The sequence below is a fragment of the Coturnix japonica genome, chromosome 22 (assembly GCF_054131305.1).
Source record: "Coturnix japonica strain WE chromosome 22, WE-NBRP24, whole genome shotgun sequence".
Lineage (NCBI taxonomy): Eukaryota > Metazoa > Chordata > Aves > Galliformes > Phasianidae > Coturnix > Coturnix japonica.
The window spans coordinates 6311066-6328878 of NC_140684.1; the positions used below are offsets into that span (position 1 = coordinate 6311066).

Below are 17813 nucleotides of genomic sequence, written 5' to 3' on the forward strand. Positions count from 1 at the left end.
CCCCGCGCTCTGATTGGCTATTCCTGCTGTCTGTGAGGCTGCCCCGAAAGCTGATTGGACGAGCCTTCTAGTCTCGCACTCCACCCACATCCGGGTCTCTCAGGCGCGGTGGCGGTGGGCTGCGCCGCCATTGTGGTGCGGGAGTGCGGGACGTCGCAGCGACCGGTGGGTGCGGGGGGGCCGGGCCGTAGGGACGGGGAAGGGACCGGGGGGGGGAGGAGGGAGCCGTGATCCCGGTTTGAGCCCCTTGTTCCTCAAATCTCTATGGAGATTTTGGGAAGGGTCCAGAGGAGGGACAGGATCAGGGGCTGGAGCACCTCCCCTATGAGGACAGGCTGAGGGAGTTGGGTTTGTTCAGCCTGGAGAAGAGAAGGTTGCGGGGTGACCTCATTGCAGCCTTTCAATACCTGAAGGGAACCTGTAACCAGGAGGGGAGTAAACTCTTGGAAAGGGCTGACAATAGCAGGACACGGGGAAATGGTTTTAAGTTAAAAGAGGGAAGATTTAGGTTGGATGTCAGGGGGAAGTTCTTCACTAGGAGAGTGGTGAGGCCCTGGAACAGGCTGCACAGGGAGGTTGTGGATGCCCCGTCCTTGGAGGTGTTCAAGACCAGGTTGGACGGGGCCATGGGCAACCTGATCTATGGGGTCTCTATGGGGATCTATGGGGTCTCCTGGGCAACCTGATCTAGTAAAGGTGTATGTTTGGTGGCCCTGCCAGGCAGGGGGTTGGAACTACATGATCCTTGAGGTCCCTTCCAACCCGGGGCATTCTGTGATTCTGTGATTCCTCCTCCGCAGGTGTGTCGTCATGGCCGCCGTCTTCCCGTACCGCGGCGGCTGCGCGCCGGTACCGACCCCGATGGCCCCGCTACCTGACTACATGTCTGAGGAGAAGCTGCAGGAGAAAGGTGAGTACGGCCTGGATCCATCGCACCGCACCCAACAGGACCGGCCTCACCTCATCCTGTTACTTCTGTGTCCCCGCAGCCCGCAAGTGGCAGCAGCTGCAGGCCAAGCGCTATGCCGAGAAGAGGAAATTCGGCTTTGTGGACGCTCAGAAGGAGGACATGCCCCCCGAGCACGTCAGGAAGATCATCCGTGATCACGGCGATATGACCAACAGGAAGTTCCGCCACGATAAACGGGTCTATCTGGGGTACGGAGCTCTCCATGAGCGGTGGTGCCTTCAGAATGGGGCTCTGGGGACAGCTGAGCTCAGACAGCAGCATCACAGCATGCGGGTGGCAGTGGGGTGCAGAGAGGATGAGCTGATGAAGTCTTTGCTTGGAGTTCTTAAGGCAAAACATCATTTAGAAGAAGTTTTGGGGGGAGATTATGACTTAATCAGCTTTTTTTCCCTGTGATTAAAGTGTTCTCTGGGTGTCTCTGTGTTGTTTGGGCTCAGAGAACTGTCCTGTGTAACACAGAGTAGTTACAACGTAGTTACCCGTAAAAACTCATTCAGTGTTTTTTAGTATTACTATTCTTGAGCATTTCTAATACGTAACAATCTCGAAGCCAACCAGTAGGAAAAACCTTTTGGTAGTGGAATCTGAAGCAGAAGGATAGTTAAGAAAGCTTGTGGGTTCATCACTGAAGGCCTTTATGTGCAGGTTAGCTGAGCAGTTGTGTGAGTGGAAGGTATACAAGTAACTGAACTTGCTGCAGACAGGTAATTGTTCTCTGGCGATGCCTTCCAGCTGTAATTTTCCCTGATTTCTGGTTGTAGTGCTCTGAAGTACATGCCTCACGCTGTTCTGAAGCTCTTGGAGAACATGCCTATGCCCTGGGAGCAAATCAGAGATGTTCCAGTCCTGTATCACATCACAGGAGCCATCTCTTTTGTCAATGAGATTCCCTGGGTTATAGAGCCAGTGTACATTGCACAATGGGGGTAAGTGCTTTTTCCTTAACTCTGGGGGGACGCAGTGAGTGAATAACCACGCATCCACAATAAAGGCAGCATGTAATGTAATGGTCTCTGGTTTCTGCCAGGTCCATGTGGATTATGATGAGGCGAGAGAAGAGGGACAGACGTCACTTCAAGAGAATGAGATTTCCCCCATTTGATGATGAAGAACCTCCTCTGGATTACGCCGATAACATTCTCGATGTGGAGCCTTTGGAAGCAATTCAGCTTGAGCTGGATCCAGAGGAAGATGCCCCAGTACTGGACTGGTTCTACGATCACCAGCCACTGAAAGACAACAGGAAGTATGTGCCTGCCTGGTAACACAATTCACTGTGGGGCTTTAAGAAAATAAGCACTAAAATCTTCATGCACTACATAAATTAAACATATGCAAAAGTGCATAACTTTTGCTTATATAATGTTGGTCTATGCATGGTGTTGGTGGGATGAGAAAACCTTCTCTTAAGGATAGGAGGGGGAATCTGCTGTAGTCATCCCTCTGTCTTCAGTGCTGAGGGAAGGCAATCAATCCCTCTCCAGGCAGGTTACTGCATGGGTAACTGGTAAACTCTGATGTTTCTTGCCATGTGATAAGAATGAAAACCTGGATCATCTAGCTTTTATTTGAGTTTATTAAATATACAGTGCGTTTACAAACTGGAGGCTCTTGAATCTTGTCAGTTTGGATATGGAGATGGAGGGGAACTGGCAGATGTAGTCCATGGAGATCTTCAGCAAGCCTGTACATTTTATTTTTCTGCTTGGAGAGGGACAAGAGTTATCTATCCTTCGTATTTTCTGCAAATAGCAGAAAGGTAGAAGACCAGTTGTTTTGTGGCTGTATAATGAGTGTCTTATGCTTTGTTTCTCTGCAGGTATGTGAATGGTTCTACCTACCAGCGCTGGCAGTTCACTCTGCCTATGATGTCCACGCTGTATCGACTGGCTAATCAGCTGCTCACTGACCTTGTGGATGACAACTATTTCTATTTGTTTGACCTGAAAGCATTTTTCACCTCCAAGGCACTGAACATGGCTATTCCTGGAGGTCCCAAGTTTGAGCCTCTTGTTAGAGACATCAATCTGCAGTAAGTGTTAAATCTTGGAGGAAATATAGGCAGTTATCTGGAGTAAGACTGTGAGGGTCATTGATCTGTATCTTTTGTTGGGTTACTTAATTCTGAGCATTTGCTCTTCTTAGCATTGTGTGATATGCTTTGTTGCTTGGGATGCTGGTTCTTATTGTGAAGAAAAATCTAACGGAAAGGCACTGATACTGCATCTTTGGTCAAGAATATTTGGTTTTTTGTCTCCCAAATGCCTGTGTAACAATTTATTTTTGCTTCATTTGAGGGATGAAGACTGGAATGAATTTAATGACATCAACAAAATTATCATCAGGCAGCCAATCAGAACAGAGTACAAAATTGCTTTCCCGTACTTATACAATAACCTCCCCCACCACGTCCACCTGACCTGGTAAGTACAGCAGTCTCAAGGGTGAGGAGAGGAGGGAGAAGCCATCAGCTTGTTCTCATACTCATTATGTGTTGTAGGTATCATACTCCAAACGTTGTTTTCATTAAAACAGAAGATCCTGATCTTCCAGCTTTTTACTTCGATCCGTTGATCAACCCCATTTCACACAGACATTCTGTTAAGGTGAGTCACTGTCCAGGAGAACCTACAATAAATCATGTGTGGAGGCAGTGGGACTTCAACATCTGTTTGTAACCTTGCTTCTGATAACAGCATAGATGTATCCCTATATCAGGAGAAAGCAGAAGCCCTTTCACAAAAAAAACAACCCTCTTGCAGTTATCAGTTGTTTTCTGTCTTTGTAGTTACTCAAAGCTGTGTCCTGTGGTCTCTAGTATAAAGTTCACTGCCTAAATTGCAGTGTTATTCTATGGTCTTCTGACAGGTAGCCAGAGGTAATTCTGCCTGTTGGCACCTTATGGGGTGTTATTTACTTCTTAACACTCATTCCGTGACAAGAAAGAAATGCTTTTTACTCAACTAATTGTCCAGGAAACAAGTGCTGTGTGGTTTCTGGTTTCAGAGTCAGGAGCCGCTGCCTGATGATGATGAAGAGTTTGAGTTACCGGAGTTTGTGGAACCTTTCTTGAAGGATACACCACTTTACACAGATAACACAGCCAATGGCATTGCCCTGCTGTGGGCCCCACGGCCATTCAATCTGAGGTCTGGGAGAACTCGGAGAGCTCTTGACATCCCACTGGTCAAGAACTGGTGAGTTCTTCCTGTGAGGATTGTGTGTTCTAGTGATTGTGACATTAGTATGAGTGGTACATTACAGTGGGGTAAAAAGCAATATTGTGGAGTTTGCCTGGTTTCTAGAGATTTTAGGAGAGTTTCTGTAGGCTCATTTTCTAAGGAATATAAGTAATCTGAACATTTAAAGTCTTATTTCATCTCTAGGTATCGTGAGCACTGCCCAGCCGGCCAGCCGGTGAAAGTACGAGTCTCCTATCAGAAGCTGCTGAAATACTATGTTCTAAATGCCCTCAAGCACAGACCCCCTAAGGCCCAGAAGAAGAGGTAAATGGGACCTGTTCAGTGGGGAAGTGCTGATCTGTGTAGAGGATTCTGCTGATTAAAGACTGTTCTCTCTTCAGGTACCTGTTCCGCTCTTTCAAGGCTACAAAGTTTTTCCAGTCAACGAAGCTGGACTGGGTGGAAGTTGGCCTGCAGGTGTGTCGCCAGGGCTACAATATGCTGAACTTGCTGATCCACAGAAAGAACCTGAACTACCTTCACTTGGATTACAACTTTAACCTGAAGCCAGTAAAGACCCTCACCACTAAGGTACAACCTATGTGCTTAACAGCAAAGTTTACTTGAACATTTAAGTAGTAGTTAATGTGGCAATGCTGATCATAGTGACTTAATTGTTCTGTTGTTGCACAGACTAAATTGGAGCTGTATGACTCTTAGGCAACATTGTTACAGAAATCCTGAATCTCTTTCTTTCCCAGGAAAGGAAAAAATCCCGTTTTGGTAATGCTTTCCATCTGTGCCGAGAGGTTCTGAGGCTGACTAAATTGGTGGTGGACAGCCACGTCCAGTACAGACTTGGAAATGTAGATGCATTTCAGGTAGGCCTGATTCTTTCTTCTTTTCTTTTAAAGGTGGGGAGGGGAAGAATGAGTATCAGGATGGGCTTATACAAGCTACACAAAGTGACTGATTGTTGCAGTGTTTTGGAGGAGGCAGCAGAGGAGAAAGCATGCAGTGTTGTGTGAAATTCTGCTGTCATCTCAGTTTATATGAATTGGTTGTCTCATGAGTGACTGGTAGGAGCTTTGGGCAGCCTGATGGCACTCTGCTCCTAGCTGCAAATTAAGCCTAGCTTCTTAAGGCAATGAGTCTAGCTTTTATTGTTATCTCTGACTGTGTTTTTTGTGTTTCAGTTGGCAGATGGCTTGCAGTACATCTTTGCCCATGTAGGTCAGCTGACAGGGATGTACAGATACAAGTACAAACTGATGAGGCAGATTCGTATGTGCAAGGACCTGAAACATCTCATCTACTACAGGTTTAACACGGTAAGTTCCACGTTTCCAGGGAGGTGTTGACCTCAAGCTGACCAAAAAGAGTGTCAGTATATGACTTCTTGTTGTGTCTCTCTTCTTCTAGGGGCCTGTGGGCAAAGGTCCTGGCTGTGGCTTCTGGGCTCCAGGCTGGAGAGTGTGGCTGTTCTTCATGAGGGGCATCACACCACTGCTAGAACGCTGGCTGGGAAATCTGCTGGCCAGACAGTTTGAAGGTCAGCACATTGTGTAAATCTTGGACACAAGAGAGGTGTCTGGTAAAGATTAATGTTGTTTGCTTGCCAGCTTAAACTCCAGATTTCTGTTTCAAGTGGTGGTCTGTGCCTGTATTCCTTTCAGTCCCAACGGCTATTGTCATGTTTAGAGCTCTTACAAGATCAGCATACCCACAGTAGTTTCCATATGGAAATGGGATTCCCTGATCCATAGCGCACTGGAATCTATAGCCTCTCTATCATGTATTCCATCCTCCCCAGTGATGTAGCAGTTAAATTTCTTCTAGCATCCTGCACCTCTCTGGAGGATGCTCCTTTAATACAGAGAAGAGCAGCACTGCCCAGTAATGTCTGAACTGATGAAGTATTTTGTTTTTCACAGGCCGTCACTCAAAGGGTGTAGCAAAGACTGTCACAAAGCAACGTGTGGAGTCTCACTTTGACCTGGAGCTGAGGGCAGCTGTTATGCATGACATTCTTGACATGATGCCAGAAGGGATCAAACAGAACAAAGCCAGAACCATCCTGCAGCATCTGAGTGAGGCTTGGCGGTGTTGGAAGGCCAATATCCCCTGGAAGGTAAGTCCCTCTTTTGGCCTTTCTTTCAATTGTAGCGTCTGTCAGGCTGAACTGCTCTTAAAAGGCTCCTACTCCTGCTTCCCTCATATTACTTCTCCCTCCCCAGGTTCCTGGGCTGCCAACTCCCATTGAGAACATGATTCTGAGGTATGTGAAGGCAAAAGCTGACTGGTGGACAAACACAGCTCACTATAACAGAGAGCGTATCCGTCGGGGTGCCACTGTGGACAAGACTGTCTGTAAGAAGAATCTGGGCCGGCTGACCAGACTCTACTTAAAAGCTGAGCAGGAGCGGCAGCATAATTACTTGAAGGTACTTCTGTCTTGCCTGAGGTTGCCCAAGCTGGTGCTGTTTCCACAGGCAGACTTTCACTGACTAATCATGGTGTTGTGGTTGTGCAGGATGGGCCTTACATCACTGCAGAAGAGGCCGTTGCCGTGTACACAACCACAGTGCACTGGTTGGAAAGCAGGAGGTTCTCACCCATTCCATTCCCCCCACTGTCCTACAAACACGATACCAAGTTGCTCATACTGGCCCTGGAGAGGCTGAAGGAAGCTTATAGGTAAGCACAGGGAAGTGACGAGTTTCTCTCAAGGGTCAGACATCTGCTCTGGGAAAGGCTTCTGAAACTGTTTTGTTATCCGTTATTCCTGGAACTGAGTGCACCATACCATTTACCTGGAGTGGGGCAGGTTGAGGCTGTAGGATGTGGTACTGCCAAGGCAGCCTGGGCATTCTTTCATGGACTCTGCCAATTGGGGCTGGATGTGAATTGTGAAGAATAGGAGATCTTGTCTTGATCTGCTCAGTTGAGCACTTATCTTTCATAAATTCACTGCAGCACATTTTAGTTTGTTCATTCTTGAGTGCACAAACTGTTGTTCTTTCTCACTTTCAGTGTGAAATCTCGCCTGAATCAGTCACAGAGGGAGGAGCTGGGCTTGATTGAACAGGCTTATGATAATCCTCATGAAGCTCTGTCCAGAATCAAACGACACCTTTTAACTCAGAGAGCCTTCAAGGAGGTGAGTATTGTGGTGAAAACCAGACCATACATAAAACTTACAGAATACAGGTACAAAATGGCAGCAAGATTATCAAGAGTGTTCTCTGTCAGGTGTAGACTTCAGATTTACCTTCTCTTTTCTAGGTTGGCATTGAGTTCATGGATCTCTACAGCCACCTGGTTCCTGTTTATGATGTTGAGCCCTTGGAGAAAATCACAGATGCTTATCTGGATCAGTACTTGTGGTATGAGGCTGATAAAAGAAGACTCTTCCCTCCGTGGATCAAGCCTGCTGACACTGAACCTCCTCCACTGTTAGTGTACAAGTGGTGCCAAGGTTAGTGGGGTCTTGTGTTCCATGGTAGAATGAGTATTTTTATCAGGAGCTATTTTTATAAGGATCCACTCAAAAGCTGGATTTTCATACTTGCAGCAGTAATACCATTTGTTGCTACACTCTGAGGCTGTATTTTGTAGGTTAACACTGGAGGAAGAGAAGTTCTATAACATTTGTGGTTGATCACATATTTCTGTTCCAATTTCTGGGTAGACTGGAAGGAAAAATGGGGCTGAAAAACACTACAGAAAATATACTGACTTCTCAAACATGGAAGGGTGCTTCTGCACTCAGAATTGCCACATCACATAATGTGACACAGTTGTTTGTCTCCTCAGGCATTAATAATCTGCAGGATGTTTGGGAAACAAGTGAAGGTGAATGCAATGTGATGCTGGAATCTCGATTTGAGAAGATGTATGAGAAGATTGACCTGACGTTACTCAACAGGCTGCTGCGTCTTATTGTTGATCACAACATTGCTGACTACATGACAGCAAAAAACAACGTGGTGATCAACTACAAGGTGATGATTACTATCAGAAAAGTGTGTGGACTGTATAACTGAGTGGGGGTTGGCGGTGGTGGTGAAGGTGGAACTGGGACACAAGACTTGCTGGGGGAAGAGGTGATTAGGGGAGTAAGAAAACCCTTCTGGGCCCTGTTGAAAAGCAGATGCTCAGATAAAGGTTTTTGGGGGATTGTGAGAGCCAGGTTTCTCACACTTCTTTTTCCTCAGGACATGAATCACACAAACTCCTATGGGATTATTCGTGGACTGCAGTTTGCTTCCTTCATTGTCCAGTATTATGGGCTTGTGATGGACCTGCTGGTGCTGGGTCTGCACCGTGCCAGTGAAATGGCTGGGCCTCCCCAGATGCCAAATGATTTCCTCAGCTTCCAAGATATTGCAACTGAGGTGGCCCATCCCATTCGCCTTTTCTGCAGATACATTGACCGCATTCACATCTTCTTCAGGTGAGAGCTCACTGGGTCCTTTATCTGTGTGGGCAGTCCATCTGAGAATGATGTTTGTGTCACCACAGACCCTCTTCTATTTATTTCCAGGTTTACAGCAGATGAGGCAAGGGACTTGATTCAACGGTACCTGACAGAGCATCCAGATCCCAACAACGAGAACATTGTGGGCTACAACAATAAGAAGTGCTGGCCTCGGGATGCTCGGATGCGCCTCATGAAGCATGATGTCAACCTGTAAGCGATGCAGCCTTAGAAACACAAGGGGTAGAGAAGTGTGAAAATTAGTTGTGATAAATAAGTAAAGAGGAGGTTTGTGTCGTAGTGTTGACAGAGAGTGATTGGTGTGAGAGACCATAGTGCTGAGAAAGCACTGAGAGCTTGTCCAGTTTGTATTTCACTTTAATTTCAAGGCCTGTCCTCACTGTGCATGCCTTCTGTTTCAGTGGCCGTGCTGTATTCTGGGATATCAAGAACCGCCTGCCTCGATCCGTCACCACAGTGCAGTGGGAGAACAGCTTCGTGTCTGTTTACAGCAAGGATAACCCCAATTTGCTGTTTAACATGTGTGGTTTTGAGTGCCGCATTTTGCCCAAATGCCGCACCAGCTATGAGGAGTTCACCCACAAGGATGGTGTCTGGAACCTGCAGAATGAGGTAGTTTGGCAGGCTGGGAAGGCAGTCCATTCTGTTGTCTGTAGCTGGCATTAGAGCAAAGCTTGTACCTGTTTTGTGGGGAGTACTTGGCAGCATGCATTTGGCAGCTGTGTGCCTGGGAACATTGACAGGTAGAACTAAATGAATTCAGGAGCTTTCTTTCCTGCAAGGGATGGGAAATCCTTTGGAAGTGATAAGGGAGGACCCAGAACTGTTCAGGCTCTTCCCTTCCTGTGCTTTGTAAGTGACCCGTAGCCCTGTGCTCTCGCAGGTCACCAAGGAGCGCACAGCTCAGTGCTTCCTGCGCGTTGACGATGAGTCTATGCAGAGATTTCATAACAGAGTGAGGCAGATCCTCATGGCGTCTGGCTCAACAACCTTCACTAAGGTAAGGCAGAAGTGAGCTCTGTGACAGAGCTTCCTGCAGGTGCTTGAAGGACGAGCTGAGAACTGATCCTGTGCCTTCCTTTTTAGATTGTCAATAAATGGAATACAGCTCTGATTGGCCTGATGACATATTTCCGGGAAGCTGTTGTAAATACTCAGGAGCTGCTTGACTTGTTGGTGAAATGTGAGAATAAAATCCAGACTCGAATCAAAATTGGTCTGAATTCCAAAATGCCCAGTCGTTTTCCACCTGTGGTGTTCTACACCCCTAAAGAGCTGGGAGGTCTGGGTATGCTCTCTATGGGACATGTTCTCATCCCACAGTCTGACCTGAGGTGAGTAATATTGCCTGATCTGAACTGCCCACATGATTTAGGGGTTCTGTTAGATATTCTTTCCCATTGAAGTATTTAGGAATGCTAAACCACAACTTGCTTACAGAGATAGGCTGTCTTTACATCACATCAGTGTAACTGGTGATGTCCCGTTGCTCCTACCTCACTCTTCTGCCTCTCTGCTCCAGGTGGTCCAAGCAGACCGATGTTGGCATTACTCATTTCCGCTCAGGGATGAGTCATGAAGAGGACCAGCTCATCCCAAATTTGTATCGTTACATCCAGCCATGGGAGAGTGAATTCATTGATTCTCAAAGAGTGTGGGCAGAATATGCTCTCAAACGACAAGAGGCTATAGCCCAGAACAGGTATATTTCCATGTTAAATTAGATCTCTGTGTGTCTGTAGCCTGTCTATAGTGATAGCTGTGGATGCTTTTCTGAGCTTCTGAGTGTTTGTCATTTTAGAACCTCTCCTGCTACAGCCTTGAAATCTGTATCCTTTCTGTGATCTCATCGCCTGAAATATTAATGCACTGCCATAAAATTGAGAGGTAACAGAGTGTGGGGATGTTTCTTTACTTCAGGCGTCTGACACTGGAAGATCTGGAGGACTCATGGGACAGAGGAATTCCTCGTATTAACACCCTTTTCCAGAAGGACAGGCATACCCTGGCTTATGACAAAGGATGGAGAGTCAGGACTGACTTCAAGCAGTATCAGGTATTGACATGGGATTTCTCAGTGTGAATTTCAGGCATCATGTTAGATACTGCCCAGTCTGAATTACCTACTAGGTACTGTCTGAACTTGTAGATGAGCCATACCTTCCAGAATGGGTGTATGAGGTTTTTTACTTGTTAGCTGACATCATCTTGGTTCCTGAAATTAGTGCAGCATGGTTAAATGATGTGAATGCAGAGCTGCTCACTGGTAGGCTGTTGTTGTTTGCAGGTCCTGAAACAGAACCCATTCTGGTGGACACATCAGCGCCACGATGGGAAGCTGTGGAACCTGAACAACTACCGCACTGATATGATCCAAGCTCTGGGTGGAGTGGAGGGGATCCTGGAGCACACTCTCTTCAAGGGCACTTACTTCCCTACATGGGAGGGTCTCTTCTGGTAAGAGAAACCTTGATCTGGCCTTGAGCAAATTGGAGCTTTGTGATGCACCAGGAGTTCTTGGCTCGAGCTGCACTTACTCTGCTGAGCTGTTCTGTTTTCCAGGAGCACACCATATAGTTCAGTTTGAGGGTACCTGGCATTGCACTATAACTAGATTTATGCATGTGATTGCATGAAAGTTCTTTACATGAAGCAGTCCTTGCTCCTTCTGTTCTGGTGCCTTGCTTCTATTCTATGTGGTCCATGAAAATCAGCTGTGATTAGGAGCATCTAACACAGTTGATCGTTATTTCTAGGGAGAAGGCCAGTGGCTTTGAGGAGTCCATGAAGTGGAAGAAGCTGACAAATGCCCAGAGATCGGGTTTGAATCAGATTCCAAACAGAAGATTTACTCTGTGGTGGTCTCCTACCATTAACAGAGCCAATGTAAGTATCTTGAATTAGCTTTCAGGATCTTGTGCTGAGTTGAGAGCAGTTAATCTGGTTCTTCAGCTGAACTGTAGATCTAAGCCTTCTGAACAGCAGCAGTTCTGTTCTCTAAGCTTCACCAGTTTTGCTGTTACATGTTCTCACGTCTGTTTTTCGTTTGCAGGTATATGTTGGCTTCCAGGTGCAGCTGGATTTGACTGGTATATTTATGCATGGCAAGATCCCCACACTGAAGATTTCTCTCATTCAGATTTTCCGAGCTCACTTGTGGCAAAAGATCCACGAGAGCATTGTAATGGATTTGTGTCAGGTAAGTAGTGTGTTAACAAGGTTTGTTCAGTGCACACTTGCTCCTTGTGTACTAACAGCCTCCTGCTCTTGACAGTAGCAAAGCAGCTCCTCTAGTAATTCGACAGACAAGGGGAGGAAACTGGATTTTCCTGGGTACCTGCTTGTGTGTGTTGTGGATAGACTCTGTTAGAGTCTTCTACTGATAGATACTTCACCTTCTACTGCCTTTTCCCCAGGTGTTTGATCAGGAGCTGGATGCTCTAGAGATTGAGACAGTGCAGAAGGAGACAATCCATCCCAGGAAATCGTACAAGATGAATTCCTCATGTGCAGATATCCTTCTCTTTGCTTCCTACAAGTGGAATGTGTCACGTCCATCATTGCTTGCTGATTCCAAGTGAGTGTTTCCCTACAGAGACAAGCTGCTGAGCTTGTCCCTGAGCAAAAAGCCTTATATCTTGGGAGCCCATGGCTGACATACTTCTCTGGGTATCCAGGAGGACATAATCATGCCTGGAAAGTGCAGGGCTAGTATGGGTAGATGTTTTCTTTTCAGTAGGGTATGCATATAGTACCTGGCTTCAGTGATCAGGCTTGGTAGCACTTACTCTCTGCCAAAGAGATGTACAGCAACTGCAGGAGAGTTCTATGCAAGATTTAATTACTCTGGGCTGCTTTCTTCTTAGAGATGTGATGGACAGCACCACCACTCAGAAGTACTGGATAGATATCCAGCTGCGCTGGGGAGATTATGATTCCCATGATATTGAGCGCTATGCAAGAGCCAAGTTCCTGGACTACACTACAGACAACATGAGTATCTATCCATCTCCCACTGGTGTGCTCATTGCCATTGATTTGGCCTATAATTTACACAGGTAAGAACTGCATCGTCTGTATTTTAACTGTAATTGATAGTTTATGGATGTGTCTTAGTGCATCTTCAAACTGGGCTGTGTTCCAGGCTGGAGTTGCTGTAACAGTGGTTCAGCTCGCTGATTGTTTTCTTAAGAGATCTCTGCCAGATGGAGTTCAGGGACAGGCCTTGTTTAAAAGCCATCTGTAAGAGGGAACAACTGCTCTTCATGAAAGAGCAAGGCAGAGGTGTCCCATCAAGCAGACCTCTCTAGTACGACAGTTGCAAAAGATGCAGTTCTTGTGGGACTGTGCTGCACGTGTGTGCTGTGGCTTCCCACTGAGGGGAAGAGAAGGGAAAAGCAACAGCTGAACAGCTCCAAGAGAAATCATTCACTGGTAGACAGCAGGCAGAAAGGTGCCTGTCTGCTGCACGTGAAGACTTGTTCTGTTGTCCCTTCATCTTAGACCTGATGGTAACAGCTGTTTCTTTCTCTTTTCCTCTTCAGTGCATATGGGAACTGGTTCCCTGGTAGCAAACCTCTGATCCAACAGGCTATGGCCAAAATTATGAAAGCAAACCCTGCATTGTATGTGCTGAGAGAACGAATCCGCAAGGGCTTGCAGCTGTACTCATCTGAGCCCACAGAACCCTACCTTTCCTCTCAGAACTATGGAGAGCTGTTCTCCAACCAGATCATCTGGTTTGTGGATGACACCAATGTGTACAGAGTGACCATTCACAAGGTAAGGCCAGAGCTGCATCTTAAGGGGGAAGGATGGGAGCTGTAAATGTCCTTTGCTCAGGATGATTGAGGAGAATGTGCCTGAGGGTCAGCTGGGCACTAACATGCACCCAAACCTTTTGCAGTGTGTACAGAGCAGCCCTTGCATTTCCAGCATAGTTCCTTTTCAGAGCATTTAACAAGCCAGCTGTTGTGTAAATGGTTGGATAGGCTGCTTTCATCTCACTGTACTTTCTACTTCTTATTTCCTCAGACTTTTGAAGGGAATTTGACCACAAAACCTATCAATGGAGCCATTTTCATCTTCAACCCTAGGACTGGACAGCTCTTCCTGAAGATCATCCACACCTCTGTGTGGGCAGGACAGAAACGTCTTGGACAGGTGAGACCTGGCTGCTTTTTATGCTTTTGGCAGCAAGGCAGGGGCATGCAGTGATGTTTTGGAATGCTCAGTTGAGCAGAAAGCATTGCTGAAGGTCTTTACCTTCCTGCCTTGAAACAAGTTTGGAGCCCCAGCTGCCAGTGCATAACCTGTGCTCTGACAACCAGTGGCATGGGATAGAAAAGAATGGAGGCACTGATGTTGTGATGTTTTTGAGCTGTAAAGAGCCCGTGTCCTCAGGCAGCACTTGAGCAATGGTGCTGTGCTCACTGGTACAGCAAATCACGTTGCTCTTGGCCGAACATCCTGTGCAGTGCAAAGACTGTGAGGTGCTGAAGCCAGGGAGGTGGTGTAATCAGCTGTTTTTACAAGGCAGTCAGGAGTAACTGACCTCCAGGAATGGGAACTGCCCTATGTGATCACTAAGAGGGAAATGTTAGGCCTTGTCACTGAAGCCATAAATTTCTGTTGTATTTTTAGAATTTGGTTTGGGTGTCTCTGATTCCAAGAGGTGTGGAGACTTTGCTGTTAGCTCGGAGATACTCTTCTAACCCAGCTGTCTCTTTGTAGCTGGCCAAGTGGAAGACTGCTGAAGAAGTTGCTGCCTTGATCCGCTCGCTTCCTGTGGAGGAGCAGCCTAAGCAGATCATAGTGACTCGAAAGGGCATGTTGGACCCCCTTGAGGTAACAAAGCACACAGTGCAGTGCAGGGACTTAGTAGAATCTTCGTGAGCTTGCAGAACAGTTCCTGGGAAGGGCTTAATCTGAACTAATGTTTTGCACTAGTTGTGAATTAATTCCTCTTCTCAATAAACTACAGGTGCACTTGCTGGATTTCCCCAATATTGTCATCAAAGGCTCCGAGTTGCAGCTGCCTTTCCAGGCCTGTCTGAAAGTGGAGAAGTTTGGTGATCTCATTCTGAAGGCTACTGAACCTCAGATGGTTCTCTTCAATCTCTACGATGACTGGCTGAAAACCATCTCTTCCTACACGGTGAGGATGCTGTGCATAGTCTGCACATTCCCACTGGCCCAAAGCAAGAGCCAAGGTTTCAGAAGTCCCTCCATGTTTGCTTGGTCTGCCTGAATTTTTCTTCAGATTAATTCACATGCTCTCATTGTGCCCAAGCAACGGAGTGATGTGATGGAAGAAAACCAAATACGTTGTGCTCTTTCTAACTAGTTGCATCTCTTTTCTTTTTCTCTCCCAGGCATTCTCACGTCTGATTCTGATTCTCCGGGCACTGCATGTGAATAATGATAGAGCCAAAGTTATTCTGAAACCAGACAAGACAACCATAACTGAGCCTCACCACATCTGGCCAACCCTGACAGATGAGGAGTGGATCAAGGTGGAGGTGCAGCTGAAAGATCTGATCCTTGCTGACTATGGCAAGAAGAACAAGTGAGCTACTGTCCTGCTGCAGAATCCCATCAGCTTTCCCTTATCTTTCATTTTCCTGTAGCGCTTTGCATATGCATTCAGAGCTTTAGTACTTGTGAGATGGATCTGTCGTGTGGCTGAGATGATGGATTTTCTCTTTCAGTGTAAATGTTGCATCCCTGACACAGTCAGAGATCCGAGACATCATCCTGGGCATGGAGATCTCTGCCCCCTCTCAGCAGAGGCAGCAGATTGCAGAAATTGAGAAGCAAACCAAGGAGCAGTCGCAGCTGACAGCCACACAGACCCGCACTGTTAACAAACACGGGGATGAAATCATCACCTCCACAACCAGCAACTACGAAACCCAGACTTTCTCTTCCAAGACTGAGTGGCGAGTCAGGTAGGAGGGAAGACAGAGCTGGTGTGCAATGGGAAAAGGTGAGATCCGCGTGCCCTGCTGTAACCATCTCCTTTTCTTTACAGAGCAATTTCTGCTGCCAACCTCCACCTGAGAACGAACCACATTTACGTTTCATCAGATGACATAAAGGAAACAGGCTATACGTACATTCTTCCCAAAAATGTGTTGAAGAAATTCATCTGCATCTCAGATCTGCGAGCCCAGGTGAGTGTGTAATGAGGCTGTTAGGGTATCCGTGCAGCTTAAGCATGCTCCAGTCCTGGGCAGGCAGCTCCCAGGGCCTCGTGGTGAAAGGCTGGGAGCTTGCTGCTGTTTCTGGGCTGGATGTAGACATCCATTCTGTGGCTGAGTGCATCCCTGGTTAAAAAGGCTTCTTTAGGCCAGACTGGGGTGGCCTGAAGAGCTTTCAGCCCAGAACATATCTATGATGTGATCTTACTTCAACAAGGAGCTGCTGGGCAAGAGAAACTTGCTTTAGGACCTAAGGTCTTTCCCACCAACTCCCATAAGGTTATAGGAGGTCTCTTCTAGGCCTTTCCATCTGTGATGTAAACTGAGTGTTCGTTTGTGTTCCTAGATTGCAGGTTACCTGTATGGAGTGAGCCCTCCTGATAATCCCCAAGTGAAGGAGATCCGGTGCATTGTGATGGTACCCCAGTGGGGAACACACCAGACTGTGCATCTCCCAGGGCAGCTGCCTCAGCATGAATACCTCAAGGTGAGCTGAGTTTCTGCTCCCAGCGAGCATGGAAGATGATCTTGGCAGACCCAGTGACAGGGCAGTTTTGCTGCCACTCGACTCTAATGTGCCTCATTAACTCAGCTCTAAAGTCTGCCCAGTCTGGGATCAGGTGAAAGGGGGGGAAGCCTTTAGTCCTTGTGTGCTTTGTACTGTGCTTGAAGCACCCTTTTAAATACATTTCTCATGGCTTTCAGTTTCTTCTCGTTGAGTAAATGCTTTTCATTTCCCGTTCTGTAGGAAATGGAACCTCTGGGATGGATTCATACCCAACCAAACGAGTCCCCGCAGCTGTCACCACAGGATGTCACCACCCATGCCAAAGTCATGGCTGACAACCCCTCCTGGGATGGGGAGAAAACCATCATCATCACCTGCAGGTGAGAGGCAGCAGGGGCTTCTGTGCTGCGTCCCCTTCTTTGGATACACATGAAGGTCTCAATCTATAAATCTTGCAGAAAGGAACTGTTTGGTTATTTCTTGTTCTCTGTCTCAAATGATTCTGACCCAAACCATCTCTCTGCTCTCCTTCAGTTTTACCCCAGGTTCCTGCACGCTGACAGCCTACAAACTGACCCCAAGCGGTTACGAGTGGGGCAGGCAGAACACGGACAAAGGGAACAACCCCAAGGGCTACCTGCCATCCCACTATGAGAGGGTGCAGATGCTGCTCTCAGATCGTTTCCTTGGCTTCTTCATGGTTCCAGCACAGGGATCCTGGAACTACAACTTCATGGGTGAGCTGACAGCCCCAGGAGAGGGGTAGGAAGGGAGGCAGCAGGAATAGCTTGAGGAGAAGGAAATGGCTTTTTAAGGGGAGCATTCCTTACATGTCCTGAAGCTGGACCTTCTCTGAGCAGCCGGCAGGGTTATATTAGCATGGTAGATGGACCTTTCCTTGGTGGCTGTTTTGGGATGTTGGTTCTTAATGATTTGAAGCAGCAAGAGAGCAAACATATAGGGTTAAAATCAGACCTGAGACCATCTTCTGGTAGCGTGTGGTATATTGTCACTGAGTAATTCATGTCAGGAAGAAGAGCTGATCATGGAGAGCTGCCTCACATTGTGAACTCTCTTTCCAGGTGTTCGCCACGACCCCAACATGAAATACGAGCTGCAGCTCGCCAACCCCAAGGAGTTTTACCACGAGGTCCATCGCCCTTCTCACTTCCTCAACTTCGCCCTGCTGCAGGAGGGGGAGGTTTACTCCGCAGACAGGGAGGACCTCTACGCCTGATCCTGCCCCCCCGGCACTCTTAGTACTGTTGATATTCAACATCCTCTCCCTGCTTTTCGTGTCCACGGCTCCGTCGTCCCCTCCTTGTCCATCCCAGCGTTGCTGTCCCGGTGTTTGTACCGTCGTAGAGTGGCTTAATAAATTTTTTACGAAGCCGAACGCTGTGTCTCCTATGGAGGAGGTTGGTGGGGGCGGTGACTGTCTCCGGACGGG

The 17813-nt window shown here is 47.2% G+C and overlaps 1 protein-coding gene across 1 annotated transcript; it reads left to right on the forward strand.

Annotated features, from left to right (window-relative positions):
- Positions 1–101: 101 nt before the first annotated feature.
- Positions 102–17759, forward strand: PRPF8 (pre-mRNA processing factor 8). Its single transcript, XM_015880816.2, has 43 exons — positions 102–165; positions 801–910; positions 990–1158; positions 1732–1896; positions 1998–2216; positions 2790–3002; positions 3268–3393; positions 3471–3576; positions 3977–4167; positions 4357–4476; positions 4554–4743; positions 4914–5033; positions 5349–5483; positions 5575–5704; positions 6087–6283; positions 6390–6596; positions 6686–6849; positions 7186–7312; positions 7438–7630; positions 7969–8156; positions 8370–8608; positions 8699–8845; positions 9055–9265; positions 9537–9653; positions 9740–9987; positions 10176–10355; positions 10574–10709; positions 10941–11110; positions 11410–11539; positions 11706–11852; positions 12070–12230; positions 12520–12711; positions 13198–13435; positions 13688–13816; positions 14387–14500; positions 14637–14810; positions 15028–15221; positions 15364–15603; positions 15687–15828; positions 16202–16342; positions 16604–16743; positions 16898–17100; positions 17446–17759. The coding sequence occupies exons 2-43, from the start codon at positions 811–813 to the stop codon at positions 17598–17600; spliced, it is 7008 nt and encodes a 2335-aa protein (XP_015736302.1). The 5' UTR covers positions 102–165; positions 801–810; the 3' UTR covers positions 17601–17759.
- The last annotated feature ends 54 nt before the right edge of the window (positions 17760–17813 follow it).

Bases quoted from the DNA above. Each gene is read 5' to 3' on its own strand.
- PRPF8 (XM_015880816.2), top strand. From the start codon at position 811: ATGGCCGCCGTCTTCCCGTACCGCGGCGGCTGCGCGCCGGTACCGACC. The intron at 1,159-1,731 runs GTACGGAGCTCT...TTCTGGTTGTAG, and splicing joins GATAAACGGGTCTATCTGGG to TGCTCTGAAGTACATGCCTC. The intron at 13,817-14,386 runs GTGAGACCTGGC...GTCTCTTTGTAG, and splicing joins GACAGAAACGTCTTGGACAG to CTGGCCAAGTGGAAGACTGC.